The sequence below is a fragment of the Bombus bifarius genome, unplaced genomic scaffold, assembly GCF_011952205.1.
Source record: "Bombus bifarius isolate JDL3187 unplaced genomic scaffold, Bbif_JDL3187 scf7180000009144, whole genome shotgun sequence".
Lineage (NCBI taxonomy): Eukaryota > Metazoa > Arthropoda > Insecta > Hymenoptera > Apidae > Bombus > Bombus bifarius.
Window position 1 is genome coordinate 163,248 of NW_022884929.1, and position 14,024 is coordinate 177,271.

Genomic DNA, 14,024 nt, shown 5'->3' on the forward strand with positions numbered 1-14,024 from the left:
CGTGTTAATTATCTGAGAGTATTCTGTGTGTTCATATGGCTGTACATGGTGGCGAAATACAGAATATAAAAACTGAATCTGTGTGAATCAATTAAATATCTAACTCCAAAACCTATTTAATAACAGGGGTGGTACAGTAACCGAAATGGAAATTATTCTACATGCAACAGTAAGTCGTAATAACAAATACAGTTTTCTTCTTTTGTTTTTTGTATTTTCAGTGCACTTTTTATTTTCATATACATAACCGTCTTTCATTTAAAGAAGAATTTAATTTCTCAAGGATTTTTCATACAAATTTGAATAATAATTGCTATTTTTGATGTCTTATTTCAACCTTTGTCCTTGTTTGAGCTACTGTATCGCTTATTTCTTTTTAATGTTTGCATTGTTCACAGGCTGTACTAATTTTGTGTGAGTAATTTAGAAATATATGAGGTCTTGCAAATCAAATAATTTTATGTAGGAAATTCTTAATTTTCATAAAATAGTTTTGAACTGCTATGACTGCATGGAAACGAAGAAGTTCGGAAATGAAATATAGAGTAAGTAAACCTCTTCGCAATCGTATGTTGAGAGAATATGGTACATGTTTCATTTCTCCTTTCGTATGATCTTCTTGTAGACTAATCATGTTTCTTCTAATAATCTTTTATTTCACGTATCTGATTGGCCACAATTTTTTAAGAATAAATTTTTATAAATTTCTTCTTTGTTAAAGTTATTTTTTCTTTTTTAATTTATCTTTTATTACAGACTGTCACATTTCAGTAAGAAAAATTCTATTTATCTAATATTATTTATGTTTATTTCTACATAAAATTATTTATGGCATATTTATACTTAGGTTAAAAGTCTTTAAATTCATTGGTTACTGCAAAACAAACATAACAAAGTATTTAAGTTGTTCTTAGATTATTATAATTTGTGAATTTGTCTGAATTGCTATTCTTCTATGATAAAATGATCTTATCTTAATGCTGCTTTTGCTTTTTAATAAAATTTGTCAGTCCTCGTAACTATTTTTCTTTGTCAGAAAAAGAAAGTTGTTTTTTAATGAATTTTGTTGTAAATTCTTAATATTATCCAATATATTTTTCTTACACATATTATACATTTTGTTTTCATCTGTTTTGTATTTTATGCTATTTTCTGCATTCACTGATCGTTTTTGTCTCCCAGCTACTCTAACTTTGATTATCCTGTTAGTTATTAATAGCAGTTTCATATGTAAGTAACTTTAATTATTTTTTTCTATATTTTTAGCATATATATACTTCACTATAGGTAGATTATTCTATTCTTTCTTTCTTTTATCCAGGAAGTATTTGTGTTATTTCTTCTATTATTGTTCTTTTTAGGAAATGTGTTCGTATTTTATCTATTCTTGTTGAGTAGTAGAGAACCCATATTCTTATACCATATACCTATACTGTGTATGGTTGACTTTGTCCTTATGTTAGATTACCATTAAAGCATTAATTTCTGTCCACACCATGAATGTTTTGGCTATAATATAAGTTGGGTTATATATATTTTTCTCCTCGTACAAAATACCAAAAGTTGCCTTTGCCAAATCAATTTATATATTGAGCACTACTTGTGAAACAATTGATCGCTAAACTCAAAACTGTTATTTTTTGTTCTCATATTTATCTTCATATTCATGAAATAACATTAGAAGATACAAACAATGACCAGAAAAGAGTGATGCCCTGAAACAAAGTTTAATTTATTTATGTTCAATTTCATTTTGGGTTCTTCTACTTTATCTCTTATTTACAACCTTTTTATAATAATAGTTTTCCCTCTCTTTTCTTCTTTTAATTTTGTCTGACTCTCCTACTACCTCACTTTTTTTTGTTAGTTTGCTTCTTTCTTCTGCCCATTTTGCTTTGTTCATCTGCTCATTTTCTTTTCTTTTCTCCTACCTTTTTCTATATTCTGGTATCTTTCTATTATAATATAAAATCTCTCTTAATTAATGATAAATTTTTCTTACCTTCTTTAATTTGTCTTTCATATTCTTTGTTCCCTTCAATATTATATGTACTTTCTGTAGGATTTAAAGTTTGATTTAAAATCATTCCTTCATTTCCTTTATTGCATAACTCATTTTCTTTGCTCCACTTGTTGTTTGTTTTTTGTCTTCTACCGCTACTTTACACTTTGTAATTTATTTTAGTGACCTTTCTCTTGTGTTTCTTTCTTATTGTTATGGTTACTGCTGCCCTCTTGAGCTTCTTTTATTTTGCTATAATTTCCTAACGTCTGTCTTACTTTTTCTTGATTTTTTACTAAATTCACTGTCAGAATTTGTATTTTCTTGTTTTCCTTTTATTACACTCTATATTGTTTCCTTAATGTCAATGGCATGAATTTTGCAATTTGGCCAATTGTGGAAATTTACAACTAAACATGAAAAGCAATTAAATAACTCTGGAAATCAATGTATCTGAAATTTTCTTTCAAACCTTACTTTTCATACCATATTCAAGTGTAATTGTGAAATCAATTTTAATTTTTATATCCTTATTTTGCATTATACATCATATATATATAATTCTTTGTATTATAATAATATAAGGAAATGACATTTTGATAAATAAACTAAAGAAAATGATTATTATTTTCGATATTTATATATGATTATATATTATTTTGCCATGAAATTCAATGCACAGCTCAATTTAAACAAAAGAAGAAAAGGATGTAGAATTTGTCACAAAAGCGGAAATTTTTCACATTTATGCTCCAGGCATGAAACCCATGATATTTTCTCTTCACTTTTTAATTATATTTCCAATTATTTCGATTTTTCTAAATGTCCTTTCACGCATTTTTGCACATGCTATCTTTCCCTTGTTACTATTTCTGTTAGAATGTTAAATTATCTGTTAAAATATTAAATTGACTGTTAAAATTTAAAAAATTGAAAAAAAAGTCTGTTAAAATTCATTTTTTAGGAAATTTCAAGAAATTTCGTTGCCAGAAATTTAAGGTGAATGGATTTTGTGATATTCAGGCAAACTGACTCCTGAGTAAGATAAAACTTCATAAATTCTTTCCTATGGTGCTTTGGTAAGTTCGTTTCTTTATTCGCTTTTAATTATGGAATGCATTATACCATTTAAAGAAGGTGGTAAACTCCATGTATGCGTTATCTTTTCTATTTAATTTTATTTATTTATTTATTTAAAATTACAAATGAAAAGAATACGTTTCATTTTTTTTTATATACACACTTGTATCAATGGGATCATAATTCTTGGGATCGTAAGATACCAATATTCTGTCTTGTGTGAACCCAAAAAGAAAACAGTTTACCTCACGACGTTTATGAGGTTAAAATTCCGAAGGTACGTCTCTTTTATCTTTTCTTGTGGTTCTTACAGCTGAGACCTTTGGATTTTAACTCGTAAACAAGTTCGCCTAATGTGCGATTTATAAATATTTACATAGAACTGTCCGGTCAATAAGGTTGTTTTCTTCCTGAAAGTACAAACTGGCACGGTCGAATTACGATTAAATTCTTAGCTCGCGTGCTAATGCCGAAATATCTGCACACACGAGGTTTTTGAATAATTTCTATCGAATTCATTTTCTTTGAAGATTCTCCACCGGTACAACATTTTGAACCGACATTTATATTTGATAAAATATTACCAACGCTACCGTATAACAAGGCTAAGCGCAATGCAAAGTTAACTTTTATATTATCATTGTCTGAATTGTATGTATTGAGAGAAAGATTATTTATTTCCATTATTACCTTCTCCCCTAACCAATGCCACATTTTCTTTCATAAATACAAATTTAATAGGTCGGCAATAAAATGTTGATGAGGGTTCAGGTTTTGACCACAGCACCTAATTATATTCATCTAAAAAGTAAATACAAACAAAAGTTATATTTCAGATGAACTTTGTGTAAAGTGACTTGGAATCCAGCTTTAACTGGTTTAAAACATGCACGGATTATACTCTTCGCTATTCTTAGCGTAAGTCGTAATTATTCGAAAACAGTTTATTTAACATTATTTGGCATCGTTTAGCTTTGTGCCTATTCGTTTCTATACATGACCAACATATTCTTTCTTTTAAACAACAATGTCTTCGTATGGATTAATATCTTTATGCGTTTCGCTATCCCCATCTCCAATATATGTACTATACTTGGCATGATGTTTCTTTCCTGATCTCATAAACATTTCTGTGATGACATAAATTTCCACTTTATCAGCACTGATATGGTTTATAGTGCAATTATCTTTGTCGCCTTCATACTAATCATTGTACTGTTCTGTGCCCGTTTTATTCTCCCATGCAACGTTGCAAGGTTCAGAAAACTAGATTTTACAATTATATCAAGCACTTTCTTACTGTGCTTTCCGTGGAGTCTAGCAAGCCCGAACGAAGAATTCAATTCTCTCATTTTCCTGGCATTCTCTCTTCCGAAATGCTAACTTTTCTTTTGTCTTTCTCGGTAGCTCTCGAAATTGGACGATCATATATCCGTAAGACAGCAGAATGTAAATTTTCCGGACAGCCATACTATCTATTGATAGCCAATCACTGAAAAATATTCATTAGGGCACAAAATAAATCTATCTCTTCCATTCCGCTCTCTAAAGTCGCCAACACAATCCTGCGATTTATTTCAGATGACTTTTGGTATGGATTGGCTTTGCCAATTAGTGGAGATGAGTTGAAAAATTTCATCCAGTACTCACACTTAATTGTAATTTTGGAACCTAAGCCGCAGTTTCTAGTTCTAGAAGACTGAATTTTTCTTTTGCAATACTTGCAAATAACACTAGTCGCTATCATCGAAAATGCAGCAACAAAATTCAAGATATATTAACTGAGATTACTTACTTCATTGTTATCTCTGTTTCACAATTTTTTAGTTGATACACTTGTTATTCGGTTCAGCAACGTGTATCGTTCAAGTTACAGTTGATGTGCACGTAGAACGCCATATTAGACCTGATGCAATTTTCGTGAACCCATCTGCTACTATATACGCACTGCAGCTAGTTCTCATTACGAACGCTGTCGCTATAAGGTTCATTTCATATCAAGCATTCTGTGCAAAGCAACAGTCATGTGTAATGTTGCCAATATTGAATCGCTTCTTTAATAGCAGGGCATTCGAGATAGATTGCTTTCCTCATTGATTCTGTTTGCTTTCAGTTTTCTTGAGAAGTGCGCAACCGGGTGTAACATACCGTTATCTTGGGGTTGTTTTAAAACGGCTCCTAAACCATCACCACTTGCATCTGTATAAATGAATATTTCTTTGTTTTGCTCATATGTTGCTAGGAGCGGACTTGAACAGAGATATTCCTTAATCTTCTGAAATGATTTCTGAGATTTTTCATTGCAGATGAATTCGACATTTTTCCTTAATAAGTTATGAAGTGGTTCCAGGAGTTTGCAGGTATCTTTTATAAATTTATAATAAAAATTAATTTTCCCCAGTAATTGTCTTACATTCTTTTTTGTTCTTTGAGCGTTGCAATTCGCCCAAGTCAAGCAATGTTCTTTCGGCTTTTATCCCTTTTTTTCTCTTTTCTAATTCGTTTTCTCCCCACGAAAGCTCACGAGAACGCACGCCCAGCGAAGTGCACTGGCACCGATTCTTTAAACTGATAGATTCGAACGGACTTGAAGTGACTTGACGACTAGCCAGATAGAAAGGAGCGCGGTGTCATCGTTCGACGCTGTCTTAGAGCAGGCCGCGGGACCACCATGCAATTTCAAAAACTCGTCGTTATGTCGATCACCCAATGCAATCCATGTCCTGATGACTTCAGCAGTGAGTGTTGGAGAAAGACGCCTTATCAGTGCATCGGTTGGCAAAACAGTTAAAAGACGCTTTACGAGAGATCCAAACATTCTGTTGATGGTGTGCATGAATATGTAGGCTCCAAGTCAGCCGACGACGTTACGAACTATAATAAGCTAAGTCTATGAAAGGAAGCTAAACGCTACGATTATATTTTACAGATAACGCACGCTTCATGGACATAATCGGAATAAGTTGCGATACGACGTAAGAGATCATATAATTAATCTAATGAGCAGTGCTAGTTAGTTAAACCATCAGCTCTCAACAGTTATGCAAATTTCATGTGCCCATCTATGCCATATAATACATTGAATCCATCTTTTTCTTAGATTTCAGTGATATAATGAGTTCATCACGAAATATACGAGCCCGAGGGAAGAATGTTGTATTTTTCATTTTTTCACTGCTACATTTTCTTCATCTTTGCTAAGTGCGCTCCTGGTTTTGAAAGATTTTTTTCATTCGGTCTTTTTTCCAGCCTGAGGAATTTCTTGTTCGACCTGGCTTTTACATTGTTCCGAGATGAGTGTTACAGTGTTCCCTCTTTTCTTTGTTTTTCTCTTTACCCTTTCCTTTGCTTGGCAGATAAATTTGATTATTTTGGGGGGAAATATAAATGCTGAAGGCTTTGCATCCTTAGACATCACTGATACTACACAATGTTGATCGCCTGTTGGTCTGTTGGATCCTTTTGTATTATTCTTTTACTTTATTATTGCTTAGTCCGTGCCTTTCGGCTTTGAATGAACTTTCGGTTTTACATCTCTTACATCTCTTTTCCACTCTATTTTATTGCACTACCTTGCTTATTTTATCTCTAAAAACTAAAACGAGAAACTACAACTTAGCAACTAATGACTAAAAAACTATTGCAACTTTGGTCTTTAGCCTCCTTGCTGTGCATCCTCCCTGTCGTTTGTCCTTCTCTTCTCTATCATTGCCTTCAGTTCTGTTAAACCTTCCCCAGTCTCATTTAGCGTTTTTCCTATGTCCTTTGGTCTTCCCGTTATTTCACATTCTTTTATTACATGCCTCAGGTCTTCTTTCCTTCTACATAGTCTGCATCTTTTTTCTCCCTCTTCTTTCCAGTATTCCCTTGCTTTGGCCTCGTTTCCGCATCTGAATCTTGCTGGTATTTTTCTGTCCTTCCACTTCATCCTCCCTTCTAAGTACTTTGGTAATTTTTCTTTGGCTATGTTTCTGTAGTCTATATTATACTTGGATTCCTTTATCCTTTTCCCCCTTTCTTCTGCTTCTTCCTTTCTTCTTTCTTCTATAATTTGGTCTGCTGTCATCCTTCTTGCTCCTCTCCTGCTTCTGTCTGCGTCCTTCCCTTTCTCACATCTTCTAGTCCCTTCTTTCTCTTTCTTGTTCTTTTCCCTTCATGGCCATGAGGTGGGTTGTCGTGATAGGTGCGGAAGGAATACTCAGATGTATTCAACAATAAATATTCATTAACAGTAATATTCGATGAGTACACTTGTACTAATCCCCATTTTCCTCATTTTCTCCTCCAGTTCCTCTCTGTTTAGTCTGTCGAACGCCGCTCTTAGGTCCGTAAAGCAGGTATATAATTTCCCTCTTTCTTTACCTATGAGGTACTATAGGTACTGAAGGAACATTCAGATATGTTTAACAACCAAGATATTTATTCACACGTATGAGGTGATAGTCCATGAAGGTGCCCGAAAGAAAATACCCTTGATTTTCAACAATAACGTTTATTAGACTCTTAACAATTAACAGCAAATAACGTTTAACCACGGTTAACGTTTAACAACAATTAATAACAAGTAACGATTAAAACTGAACTCTCAAGAGTAGACGACTCGTTTCTCTAATTGTGTTTGCTTCTCTTAACCTTTTGCACTTCGCGGCTCGGGGCAGAATGAATCTTTTTGGTTCAAAACTGAACAGATTCTATCCTTTGTTGCTCCTCGATATCCCCACTACGCGCGCGTTTATTAGAAGTCCGCGACGGTTGCCGCGTATGCATTCTACCGAATATTCGGTGAAAAAAACCGTAGGGATATCGATGGTACATTAGGCCTGTCGGCCTTACGCTTTGAAGGTATAGCGCTTTGTGCCGCGAAGCCGTTGGAAATTTTCGTGGTCGAGTGTCGCCACATCTAGCTGCTTGTCTATTATGTGGTTTATCACATAAACCGTATCGGTCACTTCGCTTCCTTTTCTGAATCCGAATTGGCTCTCTTCCAGTTTCTTTTCAATCTCTGCCTTCAGTCGTTCGTCCAGTATCCCTGCATGGTACTAGTACCATCCAGTGCTTCGGAGCTTGATGCTCCGATCCAGGGTGCTCGTTGCCGTTCGAACGGTAGCCGTCCGTATGATGCCGTCTGCGCCCGGTTGGACCTTGATGATTCTGCCCATTGGCCATTGCATTGGGGGAACGTTGTCTTCTCAGAGAATGACGATGGTGCCTTCTCATATGTTGTGACTGCCCTTACTCCATTTGTTCCGGATGTTCAGCTCGTTCAGATACTCTCGATGCCAGCGGCGCCAGAAACGTTTGAGTTTTTGAATATGTTGCCAGCTGGAGAGACGATTGGATGGAGTGTTCCTGAAATCTCGTTCTCGGAAACTTGTTAATGAATCACCGACGAGGAAGTGACTGGGAGTAAGGACAAGGAGATCGTTTGGGTCTGATGATATTGGAGTCAGCGGACGGGAGTTGAGGATAGACTCGATTTCAATGATGAGTGTGTTGAAGTTTTCGAATGTTAAGAGCTCGTTACCTACGACACGTCTGAGATGTCGTTTGAAGGATTTCACTGCAGCCTCCCACAATCCGCCGAAGTGAGGTGAGTTGGAAGGAATGAAGCGCCATTCGATCCGTGGGTCGGTTAAAAAGGACTGAACCTTTACCTTATGATCGTCGGACTGCAGGAGATTTCGGAGCTCTCGTAATTCGCTGTTGCCGCCAACAAAGTTGGTACCGCTGTCAGAGTAGATTGTTGCACAGAATCCTCGACGAGCGATGAATCTCGGCGAGTAAGGTCGCTGACCAGCTCGATGTGGACTGCTTTAACTGCAAGACATACAGGATTGCTACATATACCTTGATTTTGCGTCGGTTGCGATTCTTTCGTTCTTTGATGTAAACCAGTCCTTAATAATCGATTCCGACGTTGGTAAATGACCGAGATTTCGTTATCCGTGCAGCTGGAAGGTGGCCCATTACGTAGTCCACTGGAGGTGGATTGGCTCGGCAGCAACGGACGCACTTCTTCAGCGTGCTCCAAACTTGACTAAGGCCGTCGATAGGTCAATAAGATCTTCCTAGGGCATATAAGGTAGTTTGAGTTCCGGAATGGAGATTTAGAAGGTGTTCATTCTCGATTATGAGCGCTGTAACTGAGGATTTGGGTAGAATGATTGGATGTTTCTGATTGAAAGGCATTGGTGAGTGACTGAGTCGGCTTCCGACTCGCAACATCCCGTCCTTGTCCAGTAATGGATCGAGTCGTTGTAGCTTCCCCTTCGCTGCAGAATTTCTATCTGTTCGGAGTGTACGGATTTCATCGGAAAAATAACAGACTTGTAATAATTTGATCAGTTTGTTATGCGCATTGGTTAAATCATGCGTTGTTAGAAGTCTCCCTCGATCCTGTTTTTGTCTCCATCGGAGGCAACGTGCTGTAATTCTTATCAGCTTGGGCCAAGAAGAAAATCTCTCCAGTATACTATGGTCAGCCGGAGTCACGGACAGATAGGTTACCTTCTTCTGCCCCGGTGTTTCGATTAATGGTACTGGGTTCCACGTCGGCCAGTATTCTTCGGATTGTTGAAGCCATTCCGGTCCATGTTGCCAAATGGTTGGTCGCAGGAAGTCTTCGGGTGATTGGCCTCGAGATATGAGATCTGCAGGGTTATCGGTGGTGGGAATGCGACGCCAATCTGAGGTGTGAGTCTTCTGTTGAATTTCTGTCACACGATTAGCGACAAAGATTTTCAGCGTATGGGGTGATGTATTAATCCAGTGAAGAACGATGGTAGTATCAGTCCAATAATCAGTCCGAGAAATGTTGCGTGGTAAGGTTTGAAGGACTGTAGTGGCCAGTGATGTGAGAAGAGGTGCTCCACTCAGTTCCAGCCTTGGAATGGTTTGTGATTTGAGCGGAACCACCTTCGACTTTACAGTGAGGAGTCGTGTCCAGACATGACCATCCGGAGTGATGGTGCGAAGGTAAACACATGCCCCATACGCCCTTTCGCTGGCGTCACAGAACCCGTGTAACTCAATTTCCGCTGTAGTCTTGATTATAGTTTTACGTGGAAACTTTACGTTATTTAGCAATGGAAGCTGTGCATAGTATTTGCTCCATTCTGTATGTACGTCAGCCGGAAGAGATTCGTCCCAACCAATTTTTAATGTCCAAAGTCGTTGGAGCAGCATCTTAGCTCGAACGATCACTGGTGCCAGTAATCCAAGAGGGTCTTGAGTAATCTTGGCGATTTCGGAGCTGATTGTTCTTTTCGTCATTCGAGAGGCAGTAGGATTGATTTTGACGGAATATAGGATCGAGTCGTCAAAGGAATTCCAAACAACACCCAGAGTTTTGAAGATTTGCGATTCGCCCAGTAGCAGCTTATCGTTTATGTCCTGCTCGGAAAGTCCTCGTAGCAGTTCCCCGTCGTTCGATGCCCATTTTCGAATGTTTAAGCCGGCTAGTTAAGCAATTCTCTGAGCTCCGTTCTCAATGATCGTGCCTCGACCTTTGTATCAATTCCCGTGAGAACATCGTCGACGTAGAAGTCTCGCTGTAAGACCATCGCTGCTCGTGGGTACCGATGTCCCTCGTCGTCTGCCAGTTGTTTGAGGCACCGAATGGCTAGATAAGGGGCTGCTGACAGCCCGAATGTCACTGTGTTAAGTTGATAGGTGTCAACTTCTCCATCAGAGTTGCGCCACAAAATTTGTTGGAATTTCCGATCCTCTGGACGCACAAGAAATTGTTGATACATCTTTTCGACATCGCCTGTAATGACGTATTGATGAGAACGAAATCTTAGAAGAATGAAAAATAAGTTGTCTTGTAGTTTCGGTCCCGTATGAAGTACGTCCCCGCAGAGGGATGTGAGTCGCTTCATCGCCATTGCTTTAGAGGATCCAAGCGAAGGAGTTGTTTCGTTGAATGGGAGAGCGATAATGTATCGCCCTTCTTTGGTGTGTTGAACGTGATTTCGGAAGTGTCCCTCGCACTGTCGTTCCGCTTCCGAAATGTGTGGAGTGGGCGGTCCTTCGCCGATTTTCCAAAAACGGGCGAGGTCCGCCTGTAAAGCCGTCGTGGAGGCGTGAAATGCGTATGCTGACGATTGCGAGGTTGGGCTCCCCCCGATGACCCATCCGAATCGCGTTTTTTGCAGACGCAAGTCAGACCCGTTTGCTTGACTGATATCAAGTTGGCCGACCCAGAGTGATGCTAGCGTTGGTCCGGCGCTCAATAATATTTAGGTCGGAGCAGGTCTATGGAATCTTGGATCGGCTAGTTGGAAATTCGTAGGTATCTGTATCGTTGAGCGATCTGCGGGTTGATCTGGGACCCAAGTCCATATTGTCGGTATGATTAGGAACGTCAAGGTGCGTTCGTATGTGCCGTCAATGGATGTGATCGTGGCCGTGATGTAGCGTTTCGAGGTCGTCGATAACGTGTTGAGTGTTCCAATTGGGACCGAACATTTCCGTTGGTTGAGTTTTAATGAATTGGCGAGTTTTTCGGTGGTAAAGTTCATGCTAGAGCCGGTGTCTAGCAGAGCTCTACAATGGAATGGTTGAATTTTATTGTTCAAGATGTTGACCTGCGCTGTGACTAACAAATCGTGCTGCAGTGGTTCACAAGGAAGCGAGATCAATGAGTCCGTTTTCTGTGGTTCGGTCCCTCACAAGGTCGTTTGATGACGTCATTGTTTTCCTTGTCGTCTAGGACTGGACGATATATTTGATCCCGATGCCGTCGTTCGCGATCGGGGAGACGATCGGGGAGACGTGGATGCGCGTCTCGAACGATGTGACTATCGCGGGGTCGGTGATCGACCGTTGGATGATCGATCGCTCGATGATCGACCGCTCGATGACCGGCTTACACGTGGTCGTGATTTGCTATGACCATGGTCTTGATGTAGGTATGTATGGTGTCGCTGCTTGCAGATGCGACATGAACCGGCGGAGCAATGAGTAATAGCGTGTCCCTTACCTAAACAATTGGTACATAGAGACGCCCTCTTGGCGATTTCAAGGCGTTTTTTAGGCGACTTCGCTTTGAAGACATCACAATTCCATAATTCGTGTTGTCCTTGACAATTCGGACACACCAACGTATTATGTGTACTTGTGAATGCGTAACTTCGCGGTGCGTTCGGTCGCTGACGTTTGTGTTGATCGGACTCCCTTTTTATCACGGTTGATGCTGAGCTTGTCCTGTCGCCGTTCGTCCGTGTTTTCAGAAAGTCTACCAAGTGCGTATATGAGGGCAATTTCTTTTCCGGTAATGTGCGTTGCCATTTGCAAATGATGGCTGAGGATAGCTTCGATATAAATAATTCGATGAGAACGACGTTTGATGTGATTGGTTCACCGAGTTTCTCTAAAGCTTGGAGGTTGATCTTGACCGTCTCGAGAAAATCATCTATGGCTTCGGGTGTCTCTTTAGTTATTTTCGATTAGTCGAAAATCAAGTCCCAGTGACGCATGTAGACTTGACGGTGGCAGTCGAATTTTTCTTTAAGAACGTAAATAGCGATTGAATAATTTAACTCTGTGATGTCTAACGATTGTATACTTCGCGCGGCCTTTCCGGCCAAGGAGGATCGTAGATAATTAAATTTCTGCGCGGGTGTAAGTCGTTAGCTTCGATCTATAATGGATAAGAAGGAGTCGTAAAATGAATGCCAATTCTCGATGGTAGCGTCGAAAGTAGGCAGATGAATTTCCGGTAGTTTAATTGATGTCGGTTCGGCGACATTAGGTGACTCGCAGCTTGGCGATTTCGACGACGATGCTGGTGTATCATCCATGAGAGTGTGTATTCGTACTACCAGATCGTAATATGTGTTTGTTAACTCGGAAACGCGCGCGTCGTCTTCCTCGCCTAAGTCTTCTAATTCTTCTTGTAATAATCTGTATTGTTTCTACGTGTCGTCGAGTAGTGTCGTATAGGCCGTCAAAATAGGCCTTATTCGGTTGGCTAGATTGTTCGCATTCATCGAGTCGTTTCAATAGAGTAGTGAATCGGCCTATTTGAAAGCCTCGTCTCCGATGCAAGGAGGTAATTTTGTCTGTGTTCTCCATTGGTATAGCAAATAGTGAAGACAATGCAGTGAACGAGCTTACCTTGTGGTTGCGAGTTTAAATATTACTCGTCATCGAGTTTTTCTGCCCTCTTTGTGCTCTGTCCCTTCTAAAATTTCCATAAAATGATTTTTCCACTCTTCTTCGCTTATATCCTCATCTATACCTTCTTTACTTCTTCTGTATTTATTTATATATTTTCACACTTCTTGTTCTGTTTTGATCTTCTTTATTTTCTACATTTCTTCTTCTTCGTGTCTTTCCTTTCTTTGTTTACACCACTGTTTGAATGCCTTTTCTCCCTCTGTGAGCACTTCTCTGCTGCATTTTCCTTTCATAAACTTTGTCATCTTCCTTCTCATCTCTCTTTTCCTTTCTTTCCACTCCTTGTCGTACCACACTTTCTTCCCCATGTCCCATTTCCTCATCTTCACTTTCTTCTTCGGCATTGCTTCATTTATCTTCTTTTTGATTTCAGTCCACATTTCCTCTACTGTTCTTCCCTTGCAGGTCCAGTCTTTACATTCCTCCAGGTATTTTTCCACACTTTAGTTTGTTCATTCCCTTTTCTTCTTCTCTTCTTCTTTCTTTTCCTCACTTTTTGTAATTCCGGCCCCCTATTTCTGTTTCTAACGGCATGTGGTCCGACTCTGTTCTTTTTCCTACTTTCATGTCGATTATTTCTTCTGTCGCCCCCTGATTTCCAATCAGATAATCTATTACTGAGTTTCCTCTCTCCCCATATATGTCCACTCCTCCCCTTCTTTATCTCTTCCAGTGATTATCATTCAGCCTCTCTCTTCCAGGTACTTTAGCAGAGTTGCATGCCCAAGTAATTTTCCAGTACTGTTCTATCATTGATCCA

The 14,024-nt window shown here is 38.8% G+C and overlaps 1 protein-coding gene, 1 long non-coding RNA gene and 2 pseudogenes across 2 annotated transcripts; 1 reads left to right on the forward strand and 3 right to left on the reverse strand.

Moving 5' to 3' along the window:
* LOC117213891 lies at positions 1-3,531 on the forward strand. Its single transcript, XR_004488743.1, has 3 exons — positions 1-169; positions 2,967-3,081; positions 3,396-3,531. It is a non-coding gene; the product is annotated as an uncharacterized LOC117213891 (long non-coding RNA).
* Positions 3,532-6,668: 3,137 nt separating this feature from the next.
* Positions 6,669-8,248, reverse strand: LOC117213896 (annotated as a pseudogene).
* An 888-nt stretch (positions 8,249-9,136) lies between these two features.
* Positions 9,137-10,354, reverse strand: LOC117213898. Its single transcript, XM_033459581.1, has one exon. The coding sequence runs from the start codon at positions 10,352-10,354 to the stop codon at positions 9,137-9,139; it is 1,218 nt and encodes a 405-aa protein (XP_033315472.1).
* Positions 10,355-10,539: 185 nt separating this feature from the next.
* On the reverse strand, positions 10,540-12,885 carry LOC117213899 (annotated as a pseudogene).
* Positions 12,886-14,024: the final 1,139 nt, after the last annotated feature.

Excerpts from the sequence above, each read along its gene's own strand:
- LOC117213898 (XM_033459581.1), bottom strand. The coding sequence starts at position 10,354 with ATGACGAAAAGAACAATCAGCTCCGAAATCGCCAAGATTACTCAAGAC.